The following is a 13,699-nucleotide window of genomic DNA, read 5'->3' on the forward strand; positions in this document are numbered from 1 at the left end:
TAACGTTTTTTAACCTCCTTTTCTGTTTCATGACCAACTCGTTGATTTTCTTATTTTTCCTCTTTTTGTCCATCACTTTCAGTTTATTAGTAATAAAAATCTTCATAAAAACCTTTAATTAAACTACTTTGCCTTCATGTCTCCTTTTTTCAACCCGGACACTACTTGTTACTTTCCCCACGTCCCCTTGACCTTTTAGGGGAACATAAAAGGGTCACAGCAGCAGACGACCAGACAGAGTGTCAGCTAAGAACATGCCTGCAGGGAAACGCAAGACTGTAAGATTCATAAATTCAAAGAAAAAAATAAAATCAAACAGAAAGAGGCTGACTCGTGTGACTGAATGGGCACAGAAAGGAAATATTTAGTCATCATAAGTCTCCAAATGTTGAAGCGAACAGCAGGCGAGGTCCTTGTTTGTCATTCATAGCTCAGAAGTGACAACCACACGGAAAGTTTCCAGCTCACTCACATTTTTACGGCTAACTTCTCAATCTGTCATTTTAGGTGGCAGCAGTGAGGTTTCACAGCTGCTTTTATTAACCACAAGTCCCCATTTTAGCCTTTAATGGTGCATAAAAACATGCACACACACACACACACACAATGACGGCCGCTGAGAAAAATCAATCCAAGCTGCGCGTTGTTGAAACGACCGTTGGTGGGACCGTTTAGCCGGCTGTCACAGCTTCACTGAGGTGTTTAACAGCTCAGACGTGGTTTTAATATTAATGTTAGAGATTCAGTTACAATAAAATGTATTCATAACAGTATTTTTAACGGTTTCTAGGCTGAAGCATCCTTTCAACACGCTGCAGGGTTTCTCTTCTTTTTTGAAAGTCCTCAAAATAATATTAAGCTGTCATTTTACCTCTCTGTGCAACTTTATCAACACTGTGTTATGTCCTTTTAATGCTTCAGTAATAAATCCCTGTTGGGGCAACTGAGATTTCAGTGGAGATGAAACTCGAGATGCTGGTTTTTGGTAATCCAGACTACGCAGCAACGTATGAATGACTAACATCATCTGAGATGTTAAAATTACAAGAAATGTTTCAGTTCATAAAGAAAAAACTCTGAGTGTAATCGTAACGATGGTTTTATACCTCTGAGGAGCCAGGAAGTGACAGCTAACAAAACAAAACACATTTCTGATGAAAGAGGAACCAGAACAAAGTTTCACAAAGATCCACAACAGCAAAACCTTTCAAAATAAAATGCACAAAAGACAAACAAAGACCTTTAAGAATCACGGTTTATTCACATATTATAGTTAGATTAATAATTCATTCCATTAGTAATGCATGTAAACATTATTACATTAATAAAGATCCCATGTATGTAGGAGTTAGAGCCATAGCTGATAGGTAGATGTTGTCCCTGGTTAAGCTTTTAAGGTACAACACGCTAATACAAACCAGGAGCGTCTAAGAAACAGAAACGTGCGCTTTAAGGTGCTTATTGTAAAAACTCTGCGTTTATAATGAACTGAAGCTGTTAGTAGAATTTAACGAAGTAGCCGCTGTGTCTCTATGTCAGCATAGTGTCTCAAACAGATATTATCTCGAGGTAAAAACATGGCTGGGCTGTCCTGGCTGACTTTGACATCTAATACTTTTATTTCTGGTGTTTTATTGTGAAGCACTTTGAGATTTTTATCTGTGAAACGTTTGACATGAGTCAGTTTTACTTACTGATGTACTGTAATATCAGTTTTTGTGAAAGAATAGTGTGGTGAGTTAGTTGAACCTTTACTTAAAGGCAGCTCTTTAACAGTAAACCCTCATTTACAATGGCGGCTTGGCAAAGGGGAAAAAAACAGGGTGGAGCCCCCTGGTGGTGAACATTTCAGTTAAATTTTGCAGCGTTTTTTGTTTGTTTTTGTAGTTCGTTCCCTCGATAGTTACCACTTTAATGTCTTTTGTTACCTTGATGTGTTTCTAAAAGTTGAGTGATGAGGAAACTGATAAATATTTGCAGCCTTTTATCACTGATAAACCTTTACTAAATATTTCTGATTATTTCCGGGCAGACTGGATCTCCACAGCTGCATCTCCGCCTCTCCATTCCAGCCAGATGCTGATAAAGTCATCTGCACATCAGCATGGCGCTCAACAGGCCTATGAGGATGGTGACAGGCACCAGGAGGAGGGCCACGTACAAGAACCACGGCTCTGGGTACACGCCTGAAATCAAAACGCACAAAACCCTTTGTGTGAAGTTTGATCCCATTATCAATAACACACGAGTGCAGTGTTGGAGTCCTTTTTCCAGTAAGAGCATATTTCTAGAAGCTTAAACGACAAACTCACCATGACGCGCTGATGAACATGTAGTGGACTCATTTTTATCACCTTCTCCAACTTCTGAAACCAATGAGAAAAAAACCTTTCACGATTAAACAGGTTTCCTCTTCAAAGATACACATTGTACATGAAATCGGTTTAAACCCCTCAGAGTGAACGTCAACATAGGGAGAAAGAAAGAAAGACCTTTCATGGACTTTATGTCCAAAAAAATCTGTACTGTGTTGAAGAGACAGCGCCTGAAGTTGTTAGAGAGCCAGGCTGTACTTTTGTGTAATATCAACGTTGTACCACAAGATGGCGAAGTGAGTCAGTCAGGCTAGTCGTTTAGGTAAGCATGCTAAAACATACCTGTAGTTACTTCTTTCCTAGTCTTTAGACACTTTACTTACATAACCACTGAAGAGGTTGAGCAAAGGGGTTCAAAAACTTGCTAAATTTACCATAAGGTAAAAGTAATAGTTTCTGAAAAACATTTAGTAAATCTACAAAGATTTAATGGCCAGTTTATGAAAAGAAAACTTGTGACTATATGAGAAAAAATGTCAAATTTATAAGAAAAGCTACACCAAAATAAAATAAAAGCAGACGACCTGCTGTGCCGTCGGAAAAAGCACGACAATCACATCATTAAGGAATTATTAGCTCATGTTCATTCAACGAAGTCATCTTAACTACAACAATATAACAAGATATATCACTAAATTCACAATTTAAATTAAAGTAAGAAATACCAAAAACTTTAATAAACTGTAGAAAGTATAAAGTCCAGATTTCAGACACACAGCTGCTGTGCCCCTAAAAAACATTTTAGCTCATCTTTTAAAGAAGCATAAGCGAACAGAGTCGTGCAAAGAAAATCTCACACAGAAATTCAGGATTTTTCTTATTTCCTGTTAAAAAAATTTCTGTAAAGCTTAATTTTTACTGTTCAAAATCTGCAGTGTCATTGATTCCTCTCAGGAGGACGATGATTAATCTGATGATTGACTCAATCGGAGGTCACTAAAAGCTCTCATTTCTAGAAATATGGACAAATTTATTAAACCCCCCAAAATATGACTATCCAGAGTTGGGACCAGGAAGCAGAGTTGCAGTCTTACACGCCTCTCTGCAGCTTCTCTCCTCCTGCTACCCTCTCAAAAACCCATCTCCATAGAGACTGTGTCAGCTCCCAAACAGACAAAAAACAAACTAAAAACCAGCAACAAACAACTTAAACATAAACAATCACAAAGAAAGAACAATACAGTATCCACATCTGAACCAAAGAGTAAAACAGTGAAATGTGGATTATTAAATATTAGGTCTCTCTCCTCCAAGTCTCTGTTAGTACATGACTTAATAATTGATCAACAAATCGATTTACTCTGCCTTACAGAAACCTGGTTGCAGCAGGATGATTATGTTAGTTTAAATGAATCAACACCCCCGAGTCATTCTAACTACCAGAAATCTCGAAGCACAGGCCGAGGGGGCGGTGTGGCAGCAATTTTTCACACCAGCCTATTAATCAACCAAAGACCCAGACAGACTTTTAATTCATTTGAAAGCCTGATGCTTAGCCTCGTCCACCCCAGCTGTGAAACTCAGAAACCAGTCTTACTTGTTATCATCTATCGTCCACCTGGGCCTTACGCAGAGTTTCTGTCTGATTTCTCAGACTTTATATCTAATTTAGTTCTGAGCTCAGATAAAATAATTATTGTGGATGATTTTAACATCCATGTAGATGCTAAGAATGACAGCCTCAACATGGCATTTAGTCTGTTATTAGACTCAATTGGTTTCTCTCAAATGTAAAAGAACCCACCCACCACTTTAATCACACTCTAGATCTTGTTTTAACATATGGCATAGAAACTGAACATTTAACAGTGTTTCCTGAAAACCCTCTGCTGTCTGATCATTTCCTGATAACATTTACATTTACAATAATTGATTACACAGCAGTGGAGAGTAGACTTTATCACAGTAGATGTCTTTCTGAAAGCGCTGTAACTAAGTTTAAGAATATAATCCACCCACTGTTATCATCTCCAATGCCCTTAGACTCTTTTTCTCCAAGTGATCTTTCTGAGTTAACTTCAATAATTACTTCCTCCAAACCATCAACGTGTCTTTTAGACCCCATTCCTACAAAACTGCTCAAAGAAGTCCTGCCATTAATTAATGCTTCGATCTTAAATATGATCAACTATCTCTAATGATCAGCTATGTACCAGAAGGCCTTCAAGCTGGCTGTAGTTAAACCTTTACTCAAAAAGCATCTCTAGACCCAGCAGTCTTAGCTAATTATAGGCCAATCTCCAACCTTCCTTTCATATCAAACATCCTTGAAAGAGTAGTTGTCAAACAGCTAACAGATCATCTGCAGAGGTTTATTTGAAGAGTTTCAGTCACCCTTCTCAATCACTATGTGTTCACAGACCTCTCTGCACTGAATCACTCTTGTCATTAATCTCTGTCTCTCTTCCACAGCATGTCTTTTGTCCTGTCTTCCTTCTCTCACCCCAGCTGGCTGCAGCAGATGGCCGTTAGCAGCAGTGTTGTGATTTGGTGCTGTATAAATAAAATTGAATTGAATTGATTACCAGACAGGTTGCTGTGGAAGATGCTCTTTGTAATCACGTCATCCCTCAGGTGCAGCTGGCACTCGTATTTCCCACGCGACCACAGAGGTACGGTCTCAGAGAGAGTGACGTACGGCAGAGCGGCGTCGGCGTCTCCTGGAGCTGAGGTAACATTTTGGAGTCGACGGCCGTTGTGAAAAATGTGCAAAGAAAATCCAGCATCCCGCGTCACGCTGACCTCACAGCCTAGCATGCAGGGAGCGTGTTTGGTGACATTAAAGACCGTGGCGCCTGAAACAAGAGACACACGTACAGCACGGTCATAGACACATATTTTTATAAAATTCTTTCAGAAGTTCGGGTTTAATCACTGGAACCAGAAGTATTTAACATAAATAATAAATGTATTCACTAATTAAAAGTTCTTTTTCAAACAGAATATCAAACAGGATGTCAGCTCTAGTTTAATTCCTCTTTCATGTGAATCTTTTTACACAGGTCGCCTTTCCCTCGTTGTTTTTCTTTCTGTGTTTTTTACCTCCATACTCAGAGCAAATATTTCACAGCTTTTCTGCAGACTGCTCTGTAGGTCTGCAGAGGAAACTGTTCACGTGCACGTGCCACAGAGGGCTGTTCTGTCCTCCTGACACGGTCTAATGTAATCTAACCCCTGACCTTTAACCTTAAACCTCCTCTCTGTCAGCCAAACTCTGCAGAACAAGAGTCAGTAGATGTGAATACTGTGAAATGTGACTACGTTTGGTCGCCCATGTGAAGCAATAAACAAAAAAACAAATCTTCTGCCTTGTATTTACCGTAAACCACAAGGGAAGTTGTGTCCCCCTTCTGCCTAAAATTTCCATTCCTCTCTGTGTGAAGCGAGAGCTTGCACCGGTACTTCCCGCTGTCAGCCCACTGCACACTTTTCAGAATCATTGACTTGTTTGTTGACATCCCGTTATTGTCCAGAAGGGTTGCACGGCTATTGTTCGGGGTCTGTGAGGGGATCAACCGTATGAAATCAGCAGCCATCTCATTTAATTTCCACCAGTAGAGGATGGGCTGGGACAGGAGCTTCTCATCTTGCAGCCGGAGCTCACAGGGCATGATGATATCCTGACCCAGAGCTGCAGAGAGCACAGCAGGCTGGTGAACAGTGACCAAAGAGAAAGCACCTGAAAGACAGCCAGTAAACATGAACTGTCAAAAACAACTTTATTGATATAGCACCGTTAAAAACAGTGTTTACAACATGCTTTAAAAAACAGGAAGTTGTGATGTCATGTCCAAGAGCAGTGTGACACAGAAATGCCCTCTTCCTCTTTAAACCTGTGATTGGTTGTGAATACACTGACAGCAGCACAGACACACAAACCAAAGACCACACTGTTTTATTATTTGTGGCTGTGGTCATCACTGGGCTATTTTACCAACCAATGTGTAGCTTCATACGAAGAACCACTTCTGTCTTGTGGTCATGGGAAAGCTGGAGTGCAGCCTTCTACCCAAGTTTCATACCTCCGTGTCTGATAAACTAGTGCGGCTGAAATTCACAGGCTTTACAGTAAGTATGTGACTCATGAGGGAATGTTTTAAAACTGTTTCTCTGCAGTTACTGGATGCAAAGGTTATAATAAGGAAGGGTCAGCTTTAAACGGAGTCAGGGACAAAACTTACAGTACTGGGTTTTTCCACATTTTAAGTTTCTGTTTAGTGAGCCACTCGAGGGCCACTGTTGTTTCAGGGACCCAAATGCACAAGGAGGAGTAGCTGCCCTTTTATTGAGGCTGATGCAGAAGACAAAACACTAGCAAAGTCCAAAAGATCAAATCCAAGCAGGCATGAGGAGCACAACTGAGGAGCATAGAAGACGTGTTGACCATGCAGGAAAGATTGGAGGAGGTGTTAGACACAGGAGAGAAAGGCAGGTGAAACTAATCAAGAAAATCAGAAACACAAGGAAAACTAATGCAAGGCATGAAAATATGAACAAATTTCAAAGTAAAACAGAAAATAAGGAGAAGTTAGATCGACAAGAATACTAACGCATCAAAGACAAGAGGAGATGACTGAAGCAAGACATGAAGGAATCCAAAACAGAAACACGGAAAATCCTAGAAGCAAATCCAGGTCGCAGGAAACATTATGGTTTGGTTTAAAACACATCCTTTAACAACAGCAACCTTCTTAGTGGAACTTTCAGTTTCATCCATTAACTCCAAATCACAACAACAGTTACCTCGACGTGTTTTATATTGTATGTAATTAGAACTAAATATCAGCAACAACCCCCTATAAACAAGCACTTGGTGACCGCAGGAAGGAAAAACTTCCTTTTAACAGGAAGAAACTTCTGGCTGCAACTGGTTGAGTGAGAGTAGAGATACAGGACAAAAGACAACGCTGATACCTGCAAATTATTAAATACAGTACAAACACATGACAGGCAGACTCATTCCAAATGACATCATGTATGTAATGAGAACAGAGGAGGCTGTTTTATCTTTAAAATTCTTTACTGATATAAACATTTAGTCTGTATTGATGGTGAGAAGAAGAGGTGACATTGCATAAAAGTTTTCCTGCAGATGAATGAAGGTAAAGTAGAAACCAGAACAGTCGTGAGGGTCGCCTGCTGGTCACGCTTCAAGAACTTAAACAAGAAGTGACACAGAGGAATTTTCTTTAAAAATCCCTGAAAGAAGAACTTTGGGAAGACGTTATTTTTAGTGGATCTGCATCGTTACTTGCTTCTATTTTCACTTCCCCCAAAAATATGTACAGTGTACACCAACATTTCCCAACAGCCAAATTCAAGCGCAAAAACTGATGAAAGTGACAAAAACAACCAATCAGCATAAACATAAACAAGAAGTTACTTTTCATATTCTAACTGAAGAGACCGTGATGCTGGTACAGCACTCTCCTTTATGTCTTTGTGCATAACTGAAGTTTAAGTCTGGGACCGGCATCAAAAGCAGTTTGGAACAACAACTCTTCTTGCTAAATGTTTCAGTGAGAAACATTAGCTTTCATCCTCTTACAGTTATAGGAGTGGTTAACCTCTTAATATGCACCAACACTCTTGTGTTAGGGCTGGGCTGCGTTTGCCTCACAATCTAAACAAAGATAATGATGCATATTTCTCGTGGTTCTCAGCGTCCTACTGGTTGTGCTTTGATATAAACACCAAGCTCCGTTTTTTCCTTACATTGCATTTGTGTCTTTGCTCTCTATGAGAGACCAGTGCTTGGTCTTTCAATGAGTCTTTTAACAGATTTGTAGCTCATTAGAATTTAAACTGCTGGCAGTCAGTCAGGAAGTTCACTGAAATGCTGAATGTGTGTAATTCCCATCACAGCTGCACAAGTGAAACTTTCTAATCTCATCTGATCTGAGCAAGCTGTGTTTTTCCGAAAAACACACCGAAGCAGAAACACACCTCTATGCTGATGATACTGATATTTATGCACGCGCTCCCTCTGTGCTGCGGGCAGAGCTTCAGACTGAATATCACTCACAAACGTAAACGCTCACAAAGCGAAAACATTTATGGTGTACTTGAAATCTCATCTACAGCACTGTGCTGACTTAGCAGTTTTACATCTGATACCAAAGGGTGTACAAGTATACAAGAACTTGAGAATATGGATGGATGACAAGCTTTTCTTGAACTTGTTTCTTTTAACCCTGTGATATGTTATGGTGGTTTATCTCGTCATTCAGTGTTCATGCCTTTCTGTCTTTAATTAAAAGTCTCTTCATTTTTCATGAATTGAGTGGATTATCATCACAGACTGCTCACAAGAAACAGTGCGGCACATGTGTACCTGTGAAACAGTCTCAGCTACACTCCCCCAAACAGTTGCTTTTTAACATTTCTGGTTGTTTGGAAATCGTTATGTTCGGGACTGCTGCTAGGTCAGCACACTGGCAGCAGATGGCCCCGCCCCTCCCTGAGCCTGGCTCTGCCGGAGGTTTCTTCCTGTTAAAAGGGAGTTTTTCCTTCCCACTGTCGCCAAAGTGCTTGCTTTTTGGGTTTTTCTCTGTATGTATTATTGTAGGCTCTACTGTACAATATAAAGCACATTGAGGAGACTGTTGTTGTGATTTGGCGCTGTGTAAATAAATTTGAATTGAATTTCATATTTTTTAATGTAATATACTTTGCAGAAGGATCTGATCTGGAGCTTATATCTATCGTTGAATTTAACAGTCTCTAGTATCTTGTCTTTAAGCTTGCTGCTACCTTTGCTGGTCAAAGAGATTTGATCCCAGCGGCACTTCCTTCTTACATACAGGTAAATATAATAGATAAAAGCTGACGTGTTTATGTGGCTTAAAATGACAACTTTTGAGTTTGTCTTTTAACATTAGCTGTTAGCTTAGACAGAATGAATGAGTGTATCCCTGCATGTTTGCTAACAGCTGGGATTCTGATTGTTTTAGGAGGCAATTCAGTATCTGACACAGCATTTATGTTACAGTTACCTTTAACATTGAACATGTAACAGTTTAGAACTGTCCACACATTTGTTAAGGTTTTGAGACTGTGGTCATACAGGCTTCAGCCACTCATTGATGATAAGCACCATGTCTGTACCAACAAAACTAAACGATTCCAGCATGATTGCATTTTAATTTGTGAATTGTTGTTGTTAAGGTTTACTTTATCAGTTCCCGAGAAACTATTACATGTTTCAGCTGGTTGGCACCTGCAGAGATTTTACATCTGTCTGTTTAAACCACAGGAAGAGGTAACCTCAGTACTTTGTGTTACCTTGTAGCTAGTCATCGACATCTTCAGAGAGGAAATGGGTCAACTAAGGTAAAATCTTTGCAGCTCCTTAAAAATATATTTTTTTAAAGAGTTCCATTCTGAAACGAATGCAGAGAAAGATTCAGAGAATGAGCTCTAAATCAAAAAAAGAGCAAGCTAAGAAGTCACATAGATTCATTCACTACAAGCTTTTTATGTGAATAATAAATAAAGTTAGAAAAAATGGGTTAACTTTCAGTTTGGCTGAAAATTAGTTCTGCCCCTCACTGCAGAGGGAAAGATCATAAAAAACATATGCCAGACTCTAGATGTTAGAGTCCATGATCCAAATTATTCTCTTTATTCATGACGAGCTAAGATGTCTCCATTCAGGACAGACTTTTATTGTGAAGGGTCACATTTCTGCCGGTATCTTTGAGGTTTAACACTGAAATGCTCGCAGCTTCTTAAATTAATAACAACACAGAAGCAACTGAAATGTCACATTGCCAGAAACCAAATCAGAAATACGTTTATGAATATTTCAAGAGACGGTTCAGGATCCTCATCACAAAAATAACACAAAATTTAACAAAATAAAACAAACATGTACCTGAGACCACAAAGCAGAGAATAATCCATGATGTCCTCCCCGACTTTGACAAATTCAAGCTACGATGGCGCTCACACGAAACAGCGCTTGACATGTTTCCTGACTGAAACCACAGGATAAAGATTTCCTACTGCGAGAGCGCGCAGATTAAATACTCCAGGGTGGGGGGTGTGTGTGTGGGGGGGGGTCACTTCCTCCCAGCATAACGAATCTGTGTGGGGTACAAAACAAAGCAAAACGAGTTTTGCAGCAGGAGGTTGCTGCCCAACATGTTGATGAAATCATCTCTCATCAGGGTCCAGTGAGTTTCAGGATCAGCCTTTTTCAGCCTTTTACACGTTTATTTGGTGTCATGAAAATTTTACAACGTCAAACTTCACTTTTCCTCTGAGTGTTGTTAGAATGTCTCAACCATGTTGGTGTAAAGGGTCAGTCTGATGCACAGGACCAGATCCACTGACAGTCTGCACCTGTTGGCTGCACACTTTGGGACTGACTCCACTGTATATGTTTGTAGGTTCAGTTTTAAAGAGTAAAATGTTGGAAAGTGTACCTGGTGTCTCAGAGCTGTGACTCCTCCCACCTGCAGGACTCGTGTTTTTGGTTCTCGTGTTTACTGGTACTGTGATGAAACAGAGGGAAGAGGAGGACGTTCCCATTAGAGGATGTACACAAGGATGCATCTTGTATCAGTTGTCACAGCCAGGCGAGTTTTTTTCTTACTGTAAGCTGATGGTTTCTCTGTGTTTCCTGTTTCTGGCACATTTCTACTCAACGATTTGCACAAAAAAGTCCCCGGCATGTTTGTACTTAGCAGTGCACACACAAAGAGAGACTGTTTTTTCTACTTCTCTATTAATTTTCTTTCATTGCATTGTTGTTTCAGATTCTCAGAAATGTTCCCACACTGTTCAACGATTTACAGACGTTTCATTGTTTCTGTCATGAAGCAGTCCTTCTGTATCAGAGGTACGATGGAGGAGAAAACACTCCCTGGAACAGCTGGAGTGATGTGTGATCGGCTCTTCACTCTCAATGCTGAACATCCAGAACATCCAGCTACACATTTCAGGCAGCCCAGAAAGTTGTTGGACTTGGAGAAACATGCTGATCTTGGATGATATGTGTCGCACCCGCTGCATCCGCAAAGCCACCAGCGTTGTGGAGGACCCCACACACCCCTCACACACACTCTCCATCCTGCTGCCTTCTAGCAAAAGGTACCGGAGCATTCAGGCCTTCACTGTCAGACACTCAGTGACTGGACTGACACACATTCATACACCAAGTTGATTTTGCACATTTCTATTGCAGTGTTGTGTCTGTATCCCCTCCTGGACCCCCTGCAGTTTGCATACAGAGCCAACAGGTCTGTAGATGACGCCATCAACATGGCCCTACACTTCATCCTGCAGCATCTGGACTCCCCAGGAACCTACGCCAGGATCCTGTTTGTGGACTTCAGCTCTGCCTTCAACACCATCCTTCCAGACCATCTCCGAGGCAAGCTTTCCCAGATGAATGTGCCTGATCCCATCTGCCGGTGGATCACTGACTTCCTGACGGACAGGAAGCAGCATGTGAGGCTGGGAAAGAATGTCTCGGACTCCCGGACCATCAGCACCAGCTCCCCTCAGGGCTGTGTTCTTTCTCCTCTGCTCTTCTCCCTGTACACCAACTGCTGCACCTCCACCCACCAGTCTGTCAAGCTAATCAAGTTTGCAGATGACACCACCGTTATTGGACTCATCTCTGACGGGGATGAGTCTGCCTACAGGAGGGAGGTTGAACGTCTGGTGTCTTGGTGCAGCCACAACAACCTGGTGCTGAATGCCCAGAAGACAGTGGAGATTATTGTGGACTTCAGGAAGCACACAGCCCCACTCCCCCCCATCATCCTGACTGACACCCCCATCACCTCTGTGGACTCATTCCGCTTCCTGGGTACCACCATCACCCAGGACCTGAAGTGGGAGCCCACCATCACCTCCGTCATTAAGAAAGCCCAGCAGAGGATGTACTTCCTGAGGCAGCTGAAGAAATTCAACCTGCCAACACGGACGATGATGCAGTTCTACACTGCAATCATCGAGTCCATCCTCACCTCCTCCATCACCGTGTGGTACGCTGGAGCCACTATCAGGGACAAACAGAGACTGCAGCGTGTTGTGCGCTCTGCTGAGAAGGTGATTGGCTGCAGACTCCCATCTCTGCAGGACCTGTACACCTCCAGGACACTGGGGCGTGCAGCTCGGATCTCAGCTGACCCTTCTCACCCTGGACACAGTCTGTTTGACCTGCTCCCCTCAGGCAGGAGGCTCCGGTCCATTCGCACCAGAACCTCTCGCCATAAGAACAGTTTCTTCCCCTCTGCTGTCGGACACATGAACAATAACCGTATGACTGTTCCCACCACTAACACATGACCCTACGCTGTGTTCACTGCATCATTCCATGTTTGGCACTGATCACCACCTGCACTCATGTATATATCATGTATATATCTATCCACTTAGCACTTTTAATTCTTATTCTTATTTTTATTTTCTATGACAGTATGTTTGCACTGAAGCACCGCAGCAATTTCCTAATGTTGTAAACCTGCTCAACATTTGGCATTAAAACCCTTTCTGATTCTGATTCTGATCATTCTGTTCTGTCTTTGTTTTGTTTGTTTTTTGCAATTTTTTGCACATTCCACACATTCACATCTACTGATGTGTTGGTGGTTCAACTTATTGTTAACATCAAATAGTAAAAGGACTGGTGTTTGTAAAGCACCCTTCAGCTGAGCACTCAGAATGCTTTCTGCTGCAAGTCTTGTTCTCCCAGTTACACACCTGCACAGACATACACACACACTTTAATTTACAGCATGTCTAAGTACAATCGAACACTCAGTGATGTCGACCATTACGTATTATTCATCTCTGGCTCTGTCTTCCTCCCCTCACTCCAACTGGTTGCAGCAGATAATCCCCCTTCCTGAAACTGGTTCTGCTGGAGGTTTCTTCCTATTAAAAGGGAGTTTTTCATTCCCACTGTCAACAAACGCTTGCTCATAAAGGGTCACATGATTGCTGGGGATTTCTTTGTTTTTTAGTATTGTGGGATCTTTACAATATAACGTACCTTGAGGCAACTGTTGTTGGGATTTGGTGCTATATAAATAGAACTGAAGTGAATTGTTGAACGTTAAAAGCACCGAACCCAAACAGCTTCCTCCAAAGCAGACCTGGCAACAGGAAGGCACTGAGCTCAAACTCAAACAGCTGGTAGTTTGGTCAAATCATGCTCTTACTACAGATGAACGGCTCTGGAGTTTGATTGGAGTTTGATCGAGACCATCATCACTAAAACATCTCACCCGATTACAATGACAGTATTCACGTCAGAGCTTGATTTAAACAGAATGAACAAGGCAGGTATAAAAAAACACCCCAAGAGT

General features: G+C 41.4%; 1 protein-coding gene across 1 annotated transcript; it reads right to left on the reverse strand.

Moving 5' to 3' along the window:
* Positions 1 to 1,241: 1,241 nt before the first annotated feature.
* Positions 1,242 to 10,386, reverse strand: LOC113032304 (uncharacterized). Its single transcript, XM_026185138.2, has 5 exons — positions 10,252 to 10,386; positions 5,695 to 6,054; positions 4,901 to 5,170; positions 2,313 to 2,366; positions 1,242 to 2,186 (listed from the first exon to the last, which is right to left on the reverse strand). The coding sequence occupies exons 1-5, from the start codon at positions 10,343 to 10,345 to the stop codon at positions 2,089 to 2,091; spliced, it is 876 nt and encodes a 291-aa protein (XP_026040923.2). The 5' UTR covers positions 10,346 to 10,386; the 3' UTR covers positions 1,242 to 2,088.
* Between the last annotated feature and the right edge of the window lie 3,313 nt (positions 10,387 to 13,699).

The sequence above is a fragment of the Astatotilapia calliptera genome, chromosome 11, assembly GCF_964374335.1.
Source record: "Astatotilapia calliptera chromosome 11, fAstCal68.1, whole genome shotgun sequence".
NCBI lineage: Eukaryota > Metazoa > Chordata > Actinopteri > Cichliformes > Cichlidae > Astatotilapia > Astatotilapia calliptera.

Excerpts from the sequence above, each read along its gene's own strand:
- LOC113032304 (XM_026185138.2), bottom strand. The coding sequence starts at position 10,345 with ATGTCAAGCGCTGTTTCGTGTGAGCGCCATCGTAGCTTGAATTTGTCA. Across the intron at positions 2,367-4,900 it reads CTTCCACAGCAACCTGTCTG|AAGTTGGAGAAGGTGATAAA; the intron begins GTAATCAATTCA and ends CATTGGTTTCAG. Across the intron at positions 2,187-2,312 it reads ATGTTCATCAGCGCGTCATG|GCGTGTACCCAGAGCCGTGG; the intron begins GTGAGTTTGTCG and ends TTTTGATTTCAG.